At 45.0% G+C, this 19765-nt stretch overlaps 1 protein-coding gene across 1 annotated transcript in view; it reads left to right on the forward strand.

Annotated features, from left to right (window-relative positions):
• DNER (delta/notch like EGF repeat containing) overlaps positions 1–14961 on the forward strand; it is a 295345-nt gene extending 280384 nt beyond the window's left edge. The window contains exons 12-13 of the mRNA XM_028105280.1: positions 8335–8581; positions 14850–14961. Of these exons, the coding sequence (XP_027961081.1) occupies positions 8335–8581; positions 14850–14961 (359 nt within the window). The remainder of the gene's footprint in view (positions 1–8334; positions 8582–14849) is intronic.
• Positions 14962–19765: the final 4804 nt, after the last annotated feature.

Consider the following 19765-nt stretch of genomic DNA (forward strand, 5'->3'; position numbering starts at 1 on the left):
GGTGAAAGTGAGAACCGACACGGAGTTCGGTGTTCTAGTTGTTTGGGAAACTGGGAAAAAATTCAACCGTGAAAGGGGTTTTCTTTTCACTCAAGTTCGTTCAGGGCAGGGGATCTTCCATAAGGGCCCCCCTCCTGGGCTCTCTCAGCCCTCCCCTACTTTTCGTCAGGTAGAGACGGCTCATCTGCTGTGCGAGTTTGGAAGGAGGCAAATACGTACGCAGAGCCCCGTCTGTCTGTCTCCTTCTGGAGGAGACAGCTGCCCCCACTCCTCTGTTCTTTGTTTCAAGAACGACCTCCCACGGATGGTCCGGCAGTGCCTATGGAGCCCTGGGCCTGTCTCCTTCCCAGCGTGGGCCTGAGGTAGGGGCCACCTTCTCCAACATCTGTTTGACCAGTAATGCTCTCTGGGCTCCTCCCCGCTTATCCTTTGTCTTTTTGCTCTGGTCTCGGAGCTTGAGAGGGGAATAAGGTCGTTATTTTCCGGGCTCCCCATCATCGACTTTCCTAAACACCCGTGGACAGAGTGGTCGTAGCACCAACTGGCCTTGCTGAAGATGGGCAAGAAGTGTTGTCGTGTTGAAGAAAGATACTGAAAGGGATTCCATGGTCAAAGGGCAATGGCTATGAGCCGGTGTAGGATGTTAAGTCCATTCGGGGTCTGTTGGCAGAAAGCATCCCAGACTTGGCTCAGCAGGACCTTGGTTCTTCCCCTGGAGGGACACTCATTGTGTGGCTGCATTGAATTGTGCCGAGCCTCAGTTTACTTACCCATAAAATGAGACCAGTTTTCATCCTACAATTTGGCAATGCTGTTGGAAATGACAAAGTTTGTGCCTTGGGGCAGAGTAATATCTATTTATAACTTTTAGATCTTAATTATGAAGATAAATGTATAGGAGGGTATGGTTAAGAAGTCAGGAATACACAAGAGGCCCTTAGGAAGTTTTTAAGTGAAGTGCCATAATTATAAAAAATTGAAATTTTACTTCCTTCCAGTGATGATGATATAGACAAAAGATATACAAAGATGGAATAATAGAAAGGGTAAAAGTTGGCTTCAAATTCTGGCTCCATCATGTGACCTGGACAAACAAATATACCTCTCGGGGCCTTGTCATCCTCACTTATAAGATGGTGATGGGAAGGTGCCGTGAGGCAAACATGTGCACACTTCTGCTATGCAGTAGGCACTAAATAAATGCTGATTTACTGTGGCTTATATATATATACCATGAGCTACTCCCTGGGAGGACCAACCTTCGGCAGCTGTCTTTTTAGATGTTGCATGCCCAGGGCATGGGCCACACTGAGTGGCCAGGTGTGAGGGGGGGCCCATCACAAAATTTTTTGGTCTACACTCAGGCTGTTTCCCTGCAATAGCACTTTCCATTTGATGACCTCATTTGCATCTCTCCATTGGGCCAAAGGCACTAAAATCAATGTCATCACAGATTAAGCTCTGCTAGGTTCCAGTGTTGGATGCTTCCACCCTTGACCTGAGTGTAAAAATGGAGAATGTGCAGGTGAGGTCTGCTATGACGCGTAGCTGGAACTGGTGGCCAGCATCTAGAGAACTGGATCTGAATCAAATGGGATGGATCTAGGGACCAAGAGAGGAGAGTGCCTGGGGGGTACAAGGTCAGGTGGGTCGATCCCAGCAGGAAGGCTCAGATGTACACAGAGAACTGTAGCCCACATAGCTACATAGCACAGAGGCCTCCAGGGTGGTCAAAAGTGGTAAAGGAGCCTCCCATCAGCCTGACCTCTGCCTCCAGAGGCCACATTGCCTGCCTCCCTCTCTTGCTTAGCAGTCTGCTTCAGCCAAAACATTGTCCTATTTTCTCTTCCGTGGACAGATCAAGTTTGTTCCTGCCTTCAGGGCCTTTGCCTGTGCACTGCACTATGTCTGGAGTTTTTAGATTTTAGCACAGCTGTCTTCTTCTCTGCACATTGACTAACCCAATAGTCAATGTTTCTTAGAAATTTGCCCTTTTAGAGTTATTTATCTGTTCCCCGTCAGTAATAAGGAGCAAAAATCTAGCAGACCATAAAGATTTACCAAAGCCACCCAGAACATTGATCCAGAACTATCTAAAAGGATCATTTAAATAGCTTTAGTGTTTTATAATTACTCTGAAACAAATGCAAACCCCAGGTCTTGGAAAGTAACAAAACAACCTGGTGAAAGTTTAACTATCTCTCATCCATTCTTACCAACTTGGGACTGACAACAATTTTGGTCGGGGGTTTTAATAAAAATTTTGCCTTCCTAGAGTCAAGGTCTAACATGTACAATTCCTGTATATGTTTATGTAGTGTTGTTTTGTACCATCTGTGTAGGAGCTGTGAGGTTTATACAGGTAGAGTTACAGTCAATCTTGCTGACCAAGAACACTTGGTCAGTTAAGGACATTGAACAGTTGAATCTATGGTTAAACTATTAAATTCATGATATTTTGCAGTTGACAAATAGGTGAATAGGTGATTTATAATTCAGCCAATAATCAAGGGCCTCCTCCTATCAAACATTGAACACTAGGCCCAGGATATAAAGGTTAATGAAGCAGCCCCTGCTTTTAGGAGCTCATAATCCATGGGTAGGTCATGATATGTGGTGGGGTTGCTGTAGGTTTTCTGCAGGCTGCTCTAGGAACCCAGGGAAGGGGCCCAGAAAGAGTCTACATGGATGTCTTGGGACTCTCCTCCCTAAAACGCACGGAATTTCATAATGGTTGAAGAAACCCATGACATGATTATGTTATATGAACACTCCTTATCGTACAAATTGGTTAGGTTCTTCAGTTCTCATTTTTGTATAAACTAGGATACTTTAATATATATATATTTTATGTATATATATACTTTAATATATAATAAAATAAAATTAATTAATCTTCCTCCTCCTCCAGACCTCCACTTCACTCCCCAAAGGTAGCAATCATTAGCCATTTATCGTGTATATTTCCAGATGTATCCAGTCAATTTTGTAAGTCCTCATTTTCTCTCATACAAATGGGACCATTCTATACGTCCTGTCCAGCATCTTGCTTTTCTGCTGAATAATATATAGAATGTGTATCCATGTTGGCTTATGCAGATCTCCCTCACTGCTGTAACACCCCATGGCTCCCAGTCTAGCCCCTCCAACCATTTCTTTATATGTGGCCAGAAGCATTTCTTATTTTCGTCTAGTTTTCTGAAAATATATGGTCTGTTTCTTTTTTAAAATTTTTTCCAGTTCTTTTTATTGTGGCAAAATACACATAACATGAAATTAACTATCTTAATCATTTTAAGTGTACGGTTCCGTGGTACTAAGTACATTCGTCTTGTGAGCAACCCTCACCACCGTCCATCTCTGTAACTCTTTGCATCTTGAAAAACCGAAACTCTGTCCCCATTAAATGATAACTCTCCGTGACCCCTTCCCTCAGCCCCTGGCAATCACCATTCTAGTTTCTTTCTTCCTGTTTTTAAATCTCCCCTTGTGCCTCATGCCCCAGCCTCTGGCACTCTGTTGCTATGAGTTTGGCTTTCTCTTTTTCTTTCGACTCCCCATACAAGTGAGCTCATGCAGTATTTCTCCTTCTGTACCTGACATGTTTCACTTCGTATCATGTCCTCGGGTTCCTCCACGGGGTTGCAACTGGTAGAGGCGTCTTTTCCAAGTGCAAATCTGAATACTCAGACCTCCTTCCCACCACTGTTTCCATCCCTGCCAGTGCCAAGCTTATATTGAAGACTAAAGACTGAAGGCCACACTTGAGCCTGTAGGACCTGTGAGAGAGAGCCCTTCCCCCCTCCACCAGCCTCTGGCTTGCTCCCGCTAGAGGCCACTCTGTTCCCCTTGCAGTCCGTTGTCCTGTTCCCCACCTCCTCCCAGGTCTTGGCCTGGGACTATGTTCCCTCGGCTCTCCCCTGTCCCTGGTTAATACCTACGTACCTGCAGAGCCCAGCTTCCTGCAGACTCTCACCACTGGAGCTCTCCTGATTTCCCCAGTGAAATGGAGCTTCCCTCTGTCCTTTCCGGTAGCACCGCAGAGGTGGCCCTTCATTGGCTCGGCACACTTGGATGTCTGCCGCTGCTTTGTGACCATTTTTTTGGGTCCCTGCACCCCTCAAAAGACTGGGGGCTCCAGAAGCCAACTGTCTCCTTTTCCTCACTCTATATCCCGGCACCCAGCACCATGCCTGGTACATAGTAGGTGCCAAATTAATGGTTGTTTAGGGAATGGATCCTACGAAGGAGGTGAGCTGTTCTTTCTATTCCTTTCTTCCTTTCCTATGCCTTCCTCTTCTGAAGATTAATGAGAGCTGTTAATATTTTCTAATCTCACTGACTGCCTTGCTTGTCCAGATAACTTTGAGCTAGAGAAAACAGAAGGTAATTTGAAATTCTTCCTCTCAAGTAGTCTAGCAGCAGATGGTCTCAAAAATTATCTAGCTGTCTGATGTCTACACATCACACACTCACTCTCTTTTTAAATCACGTAGCTGAACACATGAGCTAGTCTGGCTACATTCATGTAGGTAAATTAAAAACCAGATATAGGCAGTGTGTTTTAGAATGAAATTTGTAAGTCTAATGACAGCTCTTTTGGTGGGGTGGACCTTGTAGGTGGGTCTGGTTTTATTCTCAGCCTGGCCACGGATGGCCTCTTATCACCTTGAGCAGCTGCTCCAAGTCCAGCTTCTCTACCTAGCTCAAGGTGCTTTGTTTAGGGCCAATTGAAATGTAAATGTGAAAACACTTTGGAAAATACAAAACCTGAAACAAATTTAGTTGAAACCTAAATACAACTGGTCTAGCAGACCCATAAGTGTGACATTTTTCCTAGAAGAGTTTGTGTACATGTGTTCTGGGTCATGCACCAGCTGGAGCCGACGGCATCATTCCACCCAGCACACTCTGGTGCCCAGTTCCTCCCTGAGCTGTGCTGTAGCTGGCGTCGTAAGTGATTCATGCAACCAAACTCCTGGGATGCAGCAAAGCGGTATCTCATGAGGGTCTTATGACTTATGCCAGGACCGGGGGCGGCAGGTGCAGATACACTTGCCGCTTCCAGACGAAGGGTTGGATCTTTTCAGATCCAGCTCAATTCCAACCCGATTAGTGTGCCAAGCAGCCACACTCACTTCTATCAGAAAAGTTTTAGCTGACAGTAAGGTAGAAAAAAAAAAGAGCAGGGGTAGGGGAGGTAGGGGAGGAGGGGACAGAGTTTTTCAGGGGAATTTCGAGAAAGGTTTCCCAAAAGTTCCAGCAGCCTGGAAGGCAGAGTTTGGGGAAGTAGAACAGATGATCAGAAATGTAAGCAGTGTGGGCAGCTCAGGCCTGGGACACTCAGCGGCGCTGTCTTTCCATGGTAGTGGTCATTAATACGATGTATAGCTATTTATGTGAAGTTAGGCATCAACGATGAGGGCTCATCAAGAACTCGTGTGATCCTGCCACAGTGATCGGAGCAGAGCCCTCTACCGAGTTGGAGTAGAAACAGTGCTGGCTTTCCTTGTGTTGACGCTAGATGGGTGTTAGAGCATACTCTGAGCATTGGACTCCAGCCTACAACTGAATTTTTCAGAGAATGGTGAAATACTTGGAAATCAAGTGAGTCATGCTCCTCTTTCAGCCAGAAAAATGAGCGTCTCTCTCAGTGCGCACCAGGTATTGCCCAATGAAATGGCCGTGATCTGCAACTGAGGCTGAGTTCTAGCTTCACAAAAACACCTTCTCCCGTCCGTGGCGACCTTGCTGTGATTTATGCTGGTGCATCTGCCTGTCTGTGAGCTGGTTCGGATGGAGCAGTGAATGCGCTAATAGCTCACTGCTGCATGGGTTTCGTGAGCTTGGGCAGGCAGCCTCGGATGGCCAAACCAGCCTTCAGGGGTCTTGGTGAAAACTCGGGAGTCAGAAGATCTGGATGCGAACACACTTCATTCATCTCGTTCTTCAGGCTTGGGTCATGGGCCCTTTTCCCATTAGGCTTCTAGGAAAGGGCTCTGCATACTCGGCCCTTGTTTGGGGATCTACCCATGCTTTTCTTCCGATTGTCACTTTTCAAGGTAAAGAACTGGTTCTTGGATTCCGTGCACTGAGGATGTAGCTAAGAGGGGGGACCGAGTACCTGGAGATCACAAACCCTCTCACAGCATGCGGCATGGTGAGAAGAATCTGAGCATTTGGTGGGAAGACGGGCCCTTCCACACCCACCCCTGCGTCCCATTTCCAGGCATCTCGAGTCCTACCGTGCAAATGATGGTCTGGAGCTGGGGGCGCTGTGAGTCGAGTAGAGAAGGCATCCCTTTCCACATGAATTTCACTTCTCTCTTGTCTTACTGAGCCCTCTTTATTTTCAAAACTTCCTTTCAAATCCTGTTCACATCATCCAGAACATTCTGCGTGTGTGCAGGTTCTGCAAACAGGACATAATTTGGCACTCTTGGCCTGTTTCGGGCAGGAGATTATGTCACATTCTTCCATTTACTTTCCTGCTCAGACCGGTTGGTGTTTTTTGAAAGGGCACAGGGCAATGCTCAGTAATCCTGAGCTCACCGTGTGTGCTCCAGAGGACAATGTCTTCTTCCTCTTTAACCTTCATGCCTCTTCCACCACCACACCTGCTCCTTTTTAGGACTGCCCGCCACGTGCCCAGCAGCAGCCTTTCTTCCTATTCCTATTCTTTACATGTTCTCTAACTTATGCTCTCAGCGAGCCATGGGGTAGCTGTTGCTATTTTCATCTTGTAAATGAAGAAACCAAGTCTCAGGAAGGTCGAGTAAATGTCCCAGTGGGGATTGACAGCAAGGGTGGTGTGATCCCAAAGCCCATACTTCTTCTACTATTGTGTTGGAAGAAAATTCCATGGATGTTTTCTTCCAATAACTTACTGCTTATTTTAAAATATTTTTAAAAAAATTTTTTTAAAGATTTTATTTATTTATTCATGAAAGACAGAGAGAGAGAGAGAGAGAGAGAGGCAGAGGGAGAAGCAGGCTCCCAAGGAGCAGGGAGCCCGATGCGGGACTCGATCCCAGGACCCTGGGATCATGACCTGAGCTGAAGGCAGACGCTTAACCATCTGAGCCACCCAGGCGCCCCTTAAAATATTTTTATGAAAGGAATATTTTAGTCCTTTGAAAAAAGCTGGAAAAGACTGAGAGGTGGAATGAAAGAAATAAAAATGGCTTGTAATCCTGCCTCCCAGTGATCTCTGCTGTTCACGTGTGGCTGTGTGGGGCAGATGCTAAGGACTTGGATCTGCCCTTGAACTCACCCAGCCACTGATGCCGATTTCCCATAAAGTAGAGAGAGAAAATAATGCATCTTTGATTGGTCATAATGATTAAGTGAGATGTTTTCAAAGAGCTTAACATAGTAGGGAGGCAACAGATGTTCATCATTACTATCACTCTGTCCTGAGCTTTTCAGTGTGTGGATGGACACTTTGAGCTCACGTGTGACTGTACCATATGGCTAGGTCCTGTTTGGTCAACTGCTTTTGTTTTTTTGTTAGAACAGAACATCTCTCCAGCTCACTGAGAGCTGAATATTTAGGTGGTTTCCCATTTTTTTACCTTTTATAAATTGTTTTTCTGCTTGTGGGGTGGAAAAAGGGTATGGGGGCGGGGCCTCTAGCTGTGGCCGTAACATTTTCTTTCTTTAAAAAAAAATACCTGAAGAAAAGGTGAAGTGGAAATGGTCCAATATGAACTTTATTAACTTTGAACAGTGTTACCTTTGAGTGGTGAATACCTGGGAGTCGTGCTTATTTAATGAACCTTTTTAAAATGTGTAATAATTGATCAATTTAACATTTCAGAAATTGGGATGCTGAGATGAACATCCTTGTATGTAGGGCTTTAGGCATTTATAGGATCATTTCCCCAGCATAAATTCTAAAAATTGGAATTTCTGGGTCAAAAGATATTCCATTAAGTCTACACAAGGGCTGTGTATCAGTTCACACACCCTCATGTCTGCACCCATGTGACCTGTGGTTATCAAAAATTTTAAATAATATTTGGGAACCGATAGAAGAATTGCATTCTTCAAGAACCATGAAACTAAACACTTTTCTACTTGTATTTCTTTGGTGGATTCCTTTTTATATTCTTTGCCCATTTTTCTATGGTGTGTTCTTGGTGTATCTTAATGATTTGTAAGAGCCCCTTGTATATTAAGGACAGTAGCCTTTGATCTAGGTTATCCACAGAAAAGAATTCTTCCCGGTTTGGACAGCCCTTATATTTTATGTTGCCCAAGCAAGGACAGTGAAGACCCTCCCATTCCAAAGGTCATGGCTCACATCCAGTCCTTTGCTTATTTTTGCCTCAGACCTCCAGTGGAAGTCGGGTCACATGGCGGAGAGTCTCACCAACATGCCCCGGCACTCCCTGTACATCATCATCGGGGCCCTCTGTGTCGCCTTCATCCTGATGCTGATCATCCTCATTGTGGGCATTTGCCGCATCAGCCGCATCGAGTACCAGGGCTCTTCCAGGCCAGCCTACGAGGAGTTCTATAACTGTCGCAGCATCGACAGTGAGTTCAGCAATGCCATCGCCTCCATCCGGCATGCCAGGTGGGCTCTGGCGGGGGGAGGGGAGGCAGGGGAGGGAGGGGGCCATAAGGGAGAGCCTGCTCCCACCTGTGCACTCCTGGGACTGGGGTGATGTTATGAACAGGACTTCCCACCTGCAAAGAGGATTTCATACACCAAAGCATAGGTTCAAGGCCTACTGGGGACAGACAATTGAACTGCTTTATAAGCAACCCCTTTGCGTTTGCTGCTAGCTTTCTGTTTTCATTGAAGACATTCATTCATTTAATTTGTGTTTATCTGTGCTTTAAATAGCCGATTCTTAATCACGGTGTAGGAAACATTTCTTGATGACTGCTTTTTGGAATGTCTTTAGCGACATTCTTCAAACAGCCTGGATAGAAATAACATTTGATTTAGGGGTTTACTTAAGGAGAAACAAACAGCTATCATTCTGCTGTTAGCGTTTCATATCGTATAACTCGGTGTCCTTTTCTGGAGGAAAGACTCCTGGAGAGACAAGGAGTGAGTGTGGTACCACAGAGAGCGCGTGAGGCCCAACTACCCCATTACCTGACTCTATTTCACACAGACCAGTCAAACCTCCACAAATACTGTTCCCTCAGCTGAAAAAAAGACATAGGTCTCCCTGCTTAGAGAGTTAAGGCAATCAAATTAAATTACTAGTATTAAAGACCTGTGTAAGCAGATGACACCATATTTATTTCTCTCTTATCGAACACTAAAAAAAATCAGCTAACCTAACATTTTGTTGACTTCTGCAAAGGATATCTACTACCAGAACGGTAACGACAGTGTTTGTTAAAGGAAAGCTATCTCTTCTTTTAACTGCTAGAACAGTCTAAAGCACGCAACTCAGAAAGAATGTATGGTAGCGAGGAGTGGGCTCAGCTTGGTGTCTTAAGGTTGGGGCTCACGAGACCTAGTGGATGCCTAACCTTTGCTGAGACATGGGGTACTGGTCTTGATCAAAACACACACAGATCCAAATTCTGTCCGAATGGCATAGAAGCTGAGAGGTTCAGAAAGTTTGCTTTCTTCGCGAGGAGGTCCCCAAACCCGAGACTCCAATCTGACTGTGACTTTGCCCCTCTAATGGAAGCAAAAGCCCAACCCTGGCCTTCAGGGAGAGGAGCCACTGGAAGGAAAGAAATTGGGAGACATGGAGAAGCTGCCCCGATGCCCAGGTGGGGCGAGGGTATCTTCTTTCTGAGAGCTGCATTCCCCCTTACTTCTAGAACTATGAAGGAGAAGGGGAAGGTGCATCCCCTTCCAAATCAGGCCCTGCACGGCTGCTCATCCTTGATCCTCCTTCCTTTCAGGGCTGAGCTTGCCAGCACAGCCTCCAGGCAGCCAGTCCCTGCCGGTCTTGTTAATTTGACTCCTCCACCGGCCTGTACATAAAGGGCCATTTTATTCCTGTCCTCAGTGGGTCCTGGCACATAGTAGCCCTGACTTCCCAGAATTTGAGGTCTGTAGTGAAAGGACAGTCTCTGTTAGGGCCTGGTGTAGGATGTCTTGACCTGCCTGACAGGTGGCTTCATCCTAGGGCAACAGGCCTCGTAAGTGGCCCGCAGGAGTGTTTGCAGTACTCAGAAGTCACGGGATGAGAGGTAGAAGGAGAGGTAGAAGGAAAGGAGAGGAGAGGCGATAAGCTGCTTTGTTGCTCAAGAGCCTTCTCTCTCCATTCCCGGGTGCTGAGTTCACCAGGAAGGAGCAGATTCAGGGGTGTTATACTAGGATGTATTGGGAGACCCAAGGAGTCAGGTTCCCTCTACCCCCAGAGGGACATCTGGCTAAGATTCTTTTGTGTTCAACAGGAGTATTTTATTTCAGCCCCAGAATGGTTTAGTAAGATAGATTCTTCTGAGCTTCCTGCTTATGTAGCCCACTTGGAAGATGTTTAACTGCGTAGTCTTGGAAGGAAAGAATAAACTTGAAAGCATTTACAAACCTGGTTCTTCTTTGGTGCCAATTTTTATCAAAAATATTTACCGCAGGATTCCCAACCAAAAAGCTCCTCCATGCACCAGTGACTGCAGATAAAACCATTGAAGTTAATATAATACCTTCCGAGATATCTGGAACATTCCCTCATAAATGTTGATTCAGCTCTGACCTGTGGTTTCTACAGCATGGCCGTCTCAAGGTCCTTGCTGGGTCTCTGGCTGGTTGGCCCCTTTGCACTCCCTTTTCCCGGAAACCCTAGAAAGGCATTGAAAAAAAAATTAACCCTTTTGATATTACCTCCTCCCTAGTTTCCAGGAGTGACCTAGAGCTAACGCCCATTTCACAGCCTGCCTCCCCGCTGGTGACACTGGATCAGAATAACTGCAGCTCAGTAGCCACACAGGACGAGTCCCGAGTGGGTCACCTGTGACATTCACGAGTGGCCGAGGAAGGGTCTGGTGATTCTGACGTCAGCGCTCAGTTGATGCTGGTGCTCCCTTCTCTCTCTTGTTAAGAGTCCTGTGTTCTGTGACCGCTTTGCTGACGCTCAGGCTGGAGAGAGTTTGCAAGTGACTAGTGGGAGCGAATGGGCCTTCCAGGCTCTGGAGCAAGGTCACGTCTCGGCTGCAGGTTGCTCACTGCTCCCCCAGCTCGAAGGGCCTGATCACAGAACACACACACAAAAAAACAGAACAGCTGTGAAAGAATCTGGTCACGTTTTCTCAAATAGCATCTCGGAGTTCTGGCTTTTCTCAAGGTCAGATCCACCTACATTCCCTGCGGTGGTGTTTTAGCTTTTGACTTTCAGGCGAGTATGAACTAGAAGAACGCACACTCTTTGATCTGCCTTGCAGTTGGTTGCAGTAGCTTGTAGTGGCTTAAGATGTACGAGACTTGTCACCGGGTGTGTTGGACGCGTCAGTGACTTTAATGCCGCTGATGCCACAACTTCCATTACTGCGTCTGATTTTGTTGCTTTGGCCACACACTGTGCTGGATCGTTCGGAGGGCGGCACTATAGGCGATTCTTAGTCTTCATCGAGGACCTGCAAAATATTTTAGACTTTACAGACCTTACGTTGTCTGGGTCTCTGTGACTATTTAGCTCTGCCTTTGTAGTGCAAAAGTAGCAAAGACGCATTATGAAGGGGCTCAACTGCGTTCCAATAAAACTTTATTTAAAAACAGGCAACAGGCTGTCATTGGCTTGCAGGCTATCTACATTGTTAACCCCTGGTCTCCAGTATAACTTTCTCTATTTTCCAGACTTGTTCTTTACATTTAAAACGTATCTTTGTGATAAGGGGAAAAAAAACCAAACAAAACCAATGTGTTACATAAAGGAACGGTCACATAAATACTCCTGCCATAACACAGCAAGCTCTTACACTGGTTTAGTGCCTGAGAGTTTAAATGGAACTCTATAGGTGTTGGCTTGTTTCTTAACACAAAGGAAATATAAAAAGCTGTTGGGATTAAACATTTAAGCAGGAATGCGTATTCATTTTTTTCACTACGTGTGAGCTTGCCATGGTGATAGGTGTAGGAGATTGAAGGAAAGTCTTGTTTCATTTTATTGTGTTTAAAGATTTTATTTATTCGTGAGAGAGAGAGAGAGAGAGAGCGCGAGCGAGCGATTGAGCAGAGGGAGAGGGACATGCAGACTCCGTGCTGAGCACGGAGCCCAGCGCATGGCTCTATCTTAGGACCCTGAGATCATGACCTGAGCTGAAGCCAAGAGTTGGCTGCTTAACCGACTGAGCCACCCAGGTGCCCCTCATTTTATTGTGTTTTAAAAGCCATTTTACTTCTACGTGGTGGATACTGCACTTTGGGTGGAGACCTCTGCATCTCACCTGAGGAATTTGGCTCGATAGGCTTCTCAGGAGCTAGTTAAGTCATAGGACAGGGATTCCAGCTCCAAGATAGCGCTGGAGCAGTTAGCCCTTTTAAAACCAGGTTACCTTAAAAAAAATAATAATAAAATAAAATAAAACCATGTTACCTTTATAACCAGCATTATGCTTTTTTTTTTTAAGTTTTATTTATTTATTTGACAGAGAGATAGCACAGATAGGCAGAGCGGCAGGCAGAGGGAGAAGCAGGCTCTCCGCTGAGCAGAAAGTCCGATGCGGGGCTCGATCCCAGGACCCTGGGATCATGACCTGAGCTGAAGGCAGACGCTTAACCGACTGAGCCACCCAGGCGCCCCACCAGCTTTATGCTTTATGACCCATTCTGGTTTGGAGTCATCTCATTAGCACTGTGCACACAGCCAGTGACTTCTCTAGATACGAAGCAAGGTTCTCGTTCTTCAGTTGATTCCATGTAAGTACAGTGACTGCGTGGCTGCTTCTGGCCGGTTTCAGCCCTTGCCTCGTTCTGCTCAGTGGATCCGAAACACCCATCCTCAAACCTGCCTTGTTGATATTCAGCCCCATGATGACAATTTAAGATGACAGCCCTTTGAATGATAGCTTGTTGGCAGATTGCATAACGTGGAGGCATTTAACTTCCTAGATTTTGGAGACACAGATTCTTCTTTAAACTATGAAGTCATATAAAAATAAAATGGATATCGTAAACACATATTCAACCTATTAAGTTGCTTAAATTTTTCCTCTTGGCCAACCAACTGATTAGTAGGCAATCTGTGATTTGCTGACCCTCCCATCAAAGTTTCCCCAGGAAACTATCCCACGGCACCTATGTGAGGACCTGGAGGGCTTTTCCCTGGAATTGCTTGACTTTTGAAATGAATCAATATTATTAGTGGTGTATTGTTACCAATGAATCTAGCTGTTTTATGAGAAATAGATTGTCAAAATATTTGTGCCTTAAAGTAGCTTCTAAAAGTTTCAGCCTTGGAAGAAAGTGTTCAGATCCAGTTGACTTTTACATGGTTGCCCTTTCCCTAGTCTCAGATGATGCAGGCCTTGCTCAGTTTAGATAAACAGACCACAGGCTGGAATCCAGCCCGCATGTAGGCAAGCACCAGTGAGACTTCACATTTTTAGACATGATTTTCTCAAAAGCTTTTTCATCTTATGGTAGCATCCTTGGATTTCTTGGTGGCAGAATGCATTAACTCTTTAAGTCTGCATTTTGCCTGGTACCCATCTGGCATGGTTTGTGCCTTGGTGCCCCCGAAGACCAGTAAATCTTGAGTGAATCAGAGCAAAAGATTGATGAATGTTTAAAAACAAAAGGTCCGATGAAGAATGCATCATTTTCTCCTTTCCCGCTCCGTTCTCCTTCTCCTTGCTGAATGTCAGAAGACCGCCTTTCCAAGAGAGCAGAGGGAAAAGGGGGAATGGGGGCTGGGGAGGTAGGCTGAAAGCCATGGAAAATAAGCCCCTTGAAGTCTTCAGGCCCCATCCCACCAGCCTTTTTAAAATGTACGGTACTTTACGTGTTTCTTTTTTTGAACCTTATTGAACTTGAAACGGTTAAAAAATGTGGTCTATCTGAGGGAGGAGGCGTGGTGGGTAAATGTGGAAGATTGTTTAAATCATATGGTACTCCAGGGACTTTAGGGAAGGTGAGGACTTCAATGGGAATAGACCACCCAGAAGTTGAATTGGCTTTATTTTAGTACTCTTCCATCTTAAGACTGGTTTGGCAGGAAGTCCTGAAATTGGATTTTGACACCCCTGGCTTCTGGGCGTCAGTCCTGTTGCTGAGGGGATTCTTATATACACAGATCTTTTGGGACAATGGCTTGTGCTCAGAGAAAAACAAACAATGGCTTGTGTGTACGTGGGGTGTGCGGAGGAATGGGTAGATGGGGTTGAATGATGGGCGCCGAGTACTATGGACAAACATCTCCTTATCAGAAGTCCTTTCTTCTCTCTGCGCTTCTCCTCATGTTGGGACCTCAGATGACCTCTGAGCCTTCCTAACCTTCCTGGAAGTCCCCAGGAAGACTAGCGTATGTTCCAGGCACTAAAATGGTTGTAAAATAAACTTGCCTCTCCAGATGGTTAACGGGTCTCAGAAGAAAAAGACAAATAGATACATGTTGTCTTAAAACCTATTATAGGGCTGTGGGGCCGACTGCTTTGCCAGGATTTAACCTGGAAGCTTCAGCACTCATTTGGACACCATGTTCCATGAAATCCTTTTTTTACCTCCTGCACTGGAGACTAACGTGCATACTCATTCAGCGCTGATAACCAGATCTCTTAAATTTCTGTGCTTGCTAGAGAATATCTTTCTTAGGGTATTTTTATTGTTCCATCTGATTCTTGAATTTAAGTTAATTCTCACCACTTGCCTTTCATAGGACTTGAGATCCACTGTTCATCTAACCGGGGTCCTCTCTCCCCTGTGGTTTCAGGTTTGGAAAGAAATCCCGGCCTGCGATGTACGACGTGACCCCCATTGCCTATGAGGACTACAGCCCCGATGACAAACCCCTGGTCACGCTGATTAAAACGAAAGATTTGTAATCTTTTTGGGGGGATTATTTTTCAAAAAGATGGGATACTACCCTCATTTAAATATTTTTAAGAAAATAAAAAGCTTAAGAAATTTGAAATGGTAGCTGCTCAAGAGTTTTCGGTAGAATATCGAAGAAATAATTTTCTGCAGCTTTTAGTTTGGAAAAAATATTTTAAAAAAACAAAATTTGTGAAATCCATAGACTACGTTTTAATGTACTTTCAGCTCTTTAAACTGTATGCTTCGACTAGTGTGTGCTCTTCCCATGGTAGATATCGTCATGAGACGCAGTTGGCTTTCTGTGGCTGTTACAGAGACTAAGTCCAATTGAGGAGAAGTTTCTATGTGACGTGTGAGTGCCGGCTTTCTGAGTAGTTAGAAAATACATGTAGAGTATGACCCATATAACAGTATACCCATTAATCTAAAACGAAGTCTGAGATGTTTATTTCGTGAATAAGAAACTAGTTGCATTTATTATTCCTAACCCGAATGAAATTAGCCTTTGCCTCATTCTGTGCATGGGTAAGTAACTTATTTCTGCACTGTTTCATTGAACCTTGCAGAAATGTTCTTTTGAGTTCGTTTTTGTCATTTCCATAACAGTCATCAAGCCAGGCCTTGAAATCATGCAGCAAAAGGGCCTCGTGAGGCAAATTATGATCACATTGAATCTATATTTCCTTTTAAAAGTCAAGGTTTTTATACTGTGAGTAAATTAAATTTACGTTGGAGTTGTTTGTTGCTAAGAGGTAGTCAATATAAGAGAGTACTAGTTCCTTCCGTAGTGAGTATTTCTCATAGTGCAACTTTATTTATATCCAGGACATGTTTGTGGCTGTATTGGATTGATATGTGCTTCTTCTGATTCTTGCTAATTTCACAGAATATTGAATAAATGTTACCAAGTCCAGGATGCGCTTGTCTCTCGTTCTTTTAAAATTATGGAGAACATTTTGGGTTTGATATTGCTTGTCAGTCTCCCTGTTTTTCACATCTTAATGCTGCCAAGGAGCCATTCCTTTTGCCTTCCTGATTTCCTAACTGCCAGGGGACCATCCCTACCGTCCTTTAAACATGAAAGATGGGGAAGAAAAATAACAAGAATTCTCCTTTTATTTTTTTCAAGATTTTATTTATTTTGAGAGAGAGAGAGAGAGAGAGTGTGTGCATGTGCACATGAGCAGGGGGGAGGGGCAGAGGGAGAGGGAGAAGCAGACTCGCCACTGAGCAGGGAGCCTGATGCGGGGCTCCATCCCAGGATCCCGGGATCATGAGTTGAGCCGAAGGCCACCCAGGTGCCCCTTAGAATTCTCCTTTTAGCATTTACGTCAGAGCCAGCCAGCGATGTGCAGGACACCTGCGGCCTCAGGAAATGTCTCATATATGCCGCTGTCCAGGGGAGGTCAAATGAAATTGCCTTAGCAAACAGCAATTTGGTCCTTAGAAACTTGAAAGCAGCTTGCAGCCAGCCACCCTATATTCAATTCTATTTTGCATCCAAATGCTGCACCGAAGGCCAAGTCTTTGTTTTTTTTTTTAATTCGTTTTATCTACACACGGGAACATTTGGTAAGGCCAGGGAGAAGGCCCTGAAACCAGGTGCCAGGGAGGGTTTCAGGCAAAAAGAAGGATTTAAGATGGGTTCCTTTCCCTCTCTTCCCTCAAACATCTGTCCCCAGTCCTACAAACGACATAGCAACACACCCACACTGTTGATTATTAAATGATATGTTAATATTTTTAGTTTGTATAAGCTCCTGGAGACGAATTTAGAACAAAATATGAACATGGTCAGTTGAACATCCGTGGGAACATCACAGACCTTGCTTATTTCCATCTCCTTGTGGGAGACAGTCGGTGACGCGGCACATGGACCCCTCCATCCACAGAAGAGGGGCCTAGGAACCTGGGTGGGAGTTCAATTCATTTTCCTCTTGACTCCCCTCCTCCACGCCCGAAGGCAATGTCCGGGCTGCTCTCTCTTCCTCTAGAAGCTGCTCCATCCCATCCTCTCAACCCTTCAAATTCTGAAATGCGTTGTGATGCCCCTTGAAGGACTTGCTTGGAAATCTTGTGTCAATCTCTATTGTAATTTGTAAGACGTCCCACTGAGCATTCGCTCTGCGTCAGGCAGCTGGTGACTGGTGATGAAAGGAACCGCAGGAAAGGGGCCCTGGCTCGCAAGGTCACAGCTTCTTGGCAACCAGCACCTCATCTAATCACCAAACAAATAATGGTAGCCCCCCCCTACTTTTGAGAGCCCGGTGAAGGTGAAGGAAAGGTAAACTCTGGGCTTTGTTATTTGGAAAATGGGGACAAAGACAGTGCCCCTTGGAGGATCATCAGGAGCATGACATTTCAGAATGTGTGTAAATCACTCAGCTCACCTCCAGCACACATTAATCATTCAGCAAGGTAGCTCTTGCTTTTGCTGCCGTGCTTACATTAGCTAGAGACCGTGTCCAAAGTTGTCAGTCGGCTCGCTCTGATGGCTGTGATCTGTAGTCAGTGCATCGTGGATGGTGGAGACCTCCGAAAGCATGGTGCCCTTTCTCTGAGTGTGCACCACACTCCCCCATTTTAAGTTTTTGCTTGGCATAATTTGTGAAAACAGCATTTGATGAGCCAGAGTACTTCACTTGTTGAACTGGTGATAGTCTCACACCACAGTGGAGTTGGAATTAGCTCTTTTCTAACACGGGTTTTCACAAGACGAGACAACTGTACGTGACAACAGGGACCCCCGCCATCAGAAGTGTTCCAGCTCGTTCTGTAGTTTTTACACAGTTCTTAATTCTTGCAAGGAAATGGCACGCACAGAGAAATTATTTCCAGTTGATTGTTAACAGTTGAGAGCTGGTTTCATGGACGTATGTACCAAACACGGTCCATCTCTGCTCCACACATGTTGGCACCTGCTGGCCCTGGATCACCAATTCTGACCGTACTCATTAGAACAGGGACCTACTTCTAATCTCTTGAGGAAACTCCCTACCGTTTTCCATAGTGGCACCAGTGGGAATGTGCTAAGATGATCTAATTCAACCTGTTGCCGGCCCATTTTGCCCCACCCGCCCCCCTCCAGTGGTCTCTGTGGGGATGGAGGAAAGATAAGAGTTCCACAGAGGACAATTTGAAAAACACTGGACCGGCTAATCCATCCCTAAGACTCTTCATTTCCCTATCAATCCACCCATCTGTCCAACAGGTGTTAATGGAGCACTTAGCATGTATGAGGCCTTTGCTGGGAAGTTTCTTTGATGTGTAACATCTAAGTTAGGACTTGAAGGATGGGTAGGAATTACCCAGGTGAAGGGAGAGGAAGGTAATGTGGAGCCTTAAAGAGTGAGAGTAGGCACTTCTGAGGAACTCACAAAAAAATGAGTCAGGCTGGATCATCACGTGCAAGGTCAAGATGAGCATGCCCCACTCTATGATCCAGCAAGTTCTCTCCAGGGTAAAGATCCAAGAGCAACCAAAACATGGGTTAAAAAAGTCTTCTACAGGAATGTTTATAACAACTTTTCCATGATAGTCTCCAGTATACTAGAAAACCATTAAAAAAAAAACAGAAAGAGGTACTGATATACGCAGCAACGTGTCTGAGTTTTGCAGGCGTAGGTGTTGAGGCAAAAAAGTCAGACACAGCAGAGGACATAATGCATGATTTCCATTTATGTGAGATTCCAGACTGGGCACAACCAATTCACTGTGCTAGAAATCCAAACATTTGTTGTCTGTGGGTGCAGAGAGCAGTGGAATGACGGGAAAGGGCCCAGAAGGACTTTCCTGGGATATGGAAATAGTCTGTATCTTGATTTGAGTGATAGTAACAAGAGAGTCTACGTTTGTCAAAAGTCATCAGACTATACACTGAAGATCTGTGCGTTTTATGGTATATAAATTTTCAAAAATCAATGAAGTTTTAAAAACTAAGATTTAAAAAAAAACGTGCAAGAGGGAGAGTGGGTAGAGTGAAGATGGAGAGGTGGGTAAGGATCAGAAGACTTCTGGGGTCAGGGGCAGACTTCCGTTGTGCTAGGATAGGGAGGAAGTGGAGGTCATGTGTCGGTGGCGGAGGATGGCCATGCTGCAGGGGTGCAAGGAGATAGGAAATTCAGTTAGTGCATTAGAAACCTCAGCTTCTGGATTGAATCAGCGGCTCCATGAGTTTGTAATGTAGGTTTTGCTAGGATGAATTTTTATGCTAGTTATTAAAATTTTCTAATCCACAGATTAAAATTTAACCCACAAACACATTCCCAGTCTGCTGTTTGGCAGTAGAAAAGGACAGACACCCGATTGTCATCTTTCTGGTGGCTTATTAGAAAATTTCCAAATTGTTCAAGAGGATGTTCACAAAATTGAAATGCTTTTATTGTTAGACTCGTCCATGTGGAAAATATTCCATGGATAAATTATTTTTTAATAAGGCAATTTCCTATTTACCCATGTCAAAATACCCCTTAACAATTTAAAATTCTTATATTGTGGTTTCCTTATACTTGAGTCAAGCAACTCTCGCAGTCTTTCAGAAATGTGACTTCCATGGAGATGCATGCAAATTGCAGTGAGATGCATGAAACTCCCTCAGGGACATACGGTGTAATAAACATACAAAGTGGTCCTTGGATCAAGCTGAGTTTTAGGCAGATCTACTCCAACAGACACACACACACACGCACACACACACACACACACACACACACACACACACAGACATTCTATGGAGGAAATTATTCTGTTCAAACCTCGCTCTACAGGGGAGCTGATGGAGGCCCAGGAGGAGTGGTAGATGACTTTCCCAAG

The sequence above is a fragment of the Eumetopias jubatus genome, unplaced genomic scaffold (assembly GCF_037043125.1).
Source record: "Eumetopias jubatus isolate StellerSeaLion01/CBP00866 unplaced genomic scaffold, mEumJub1_p1.0 scaffold_3, whole genome shotgun sequence".
NCBI classification, from domain to species: Eukaryota; Metazoa; Chordata; class Mammalia; order Carnivora; family Otariidae; genus Eumetopias; species Eumetopias jubatus.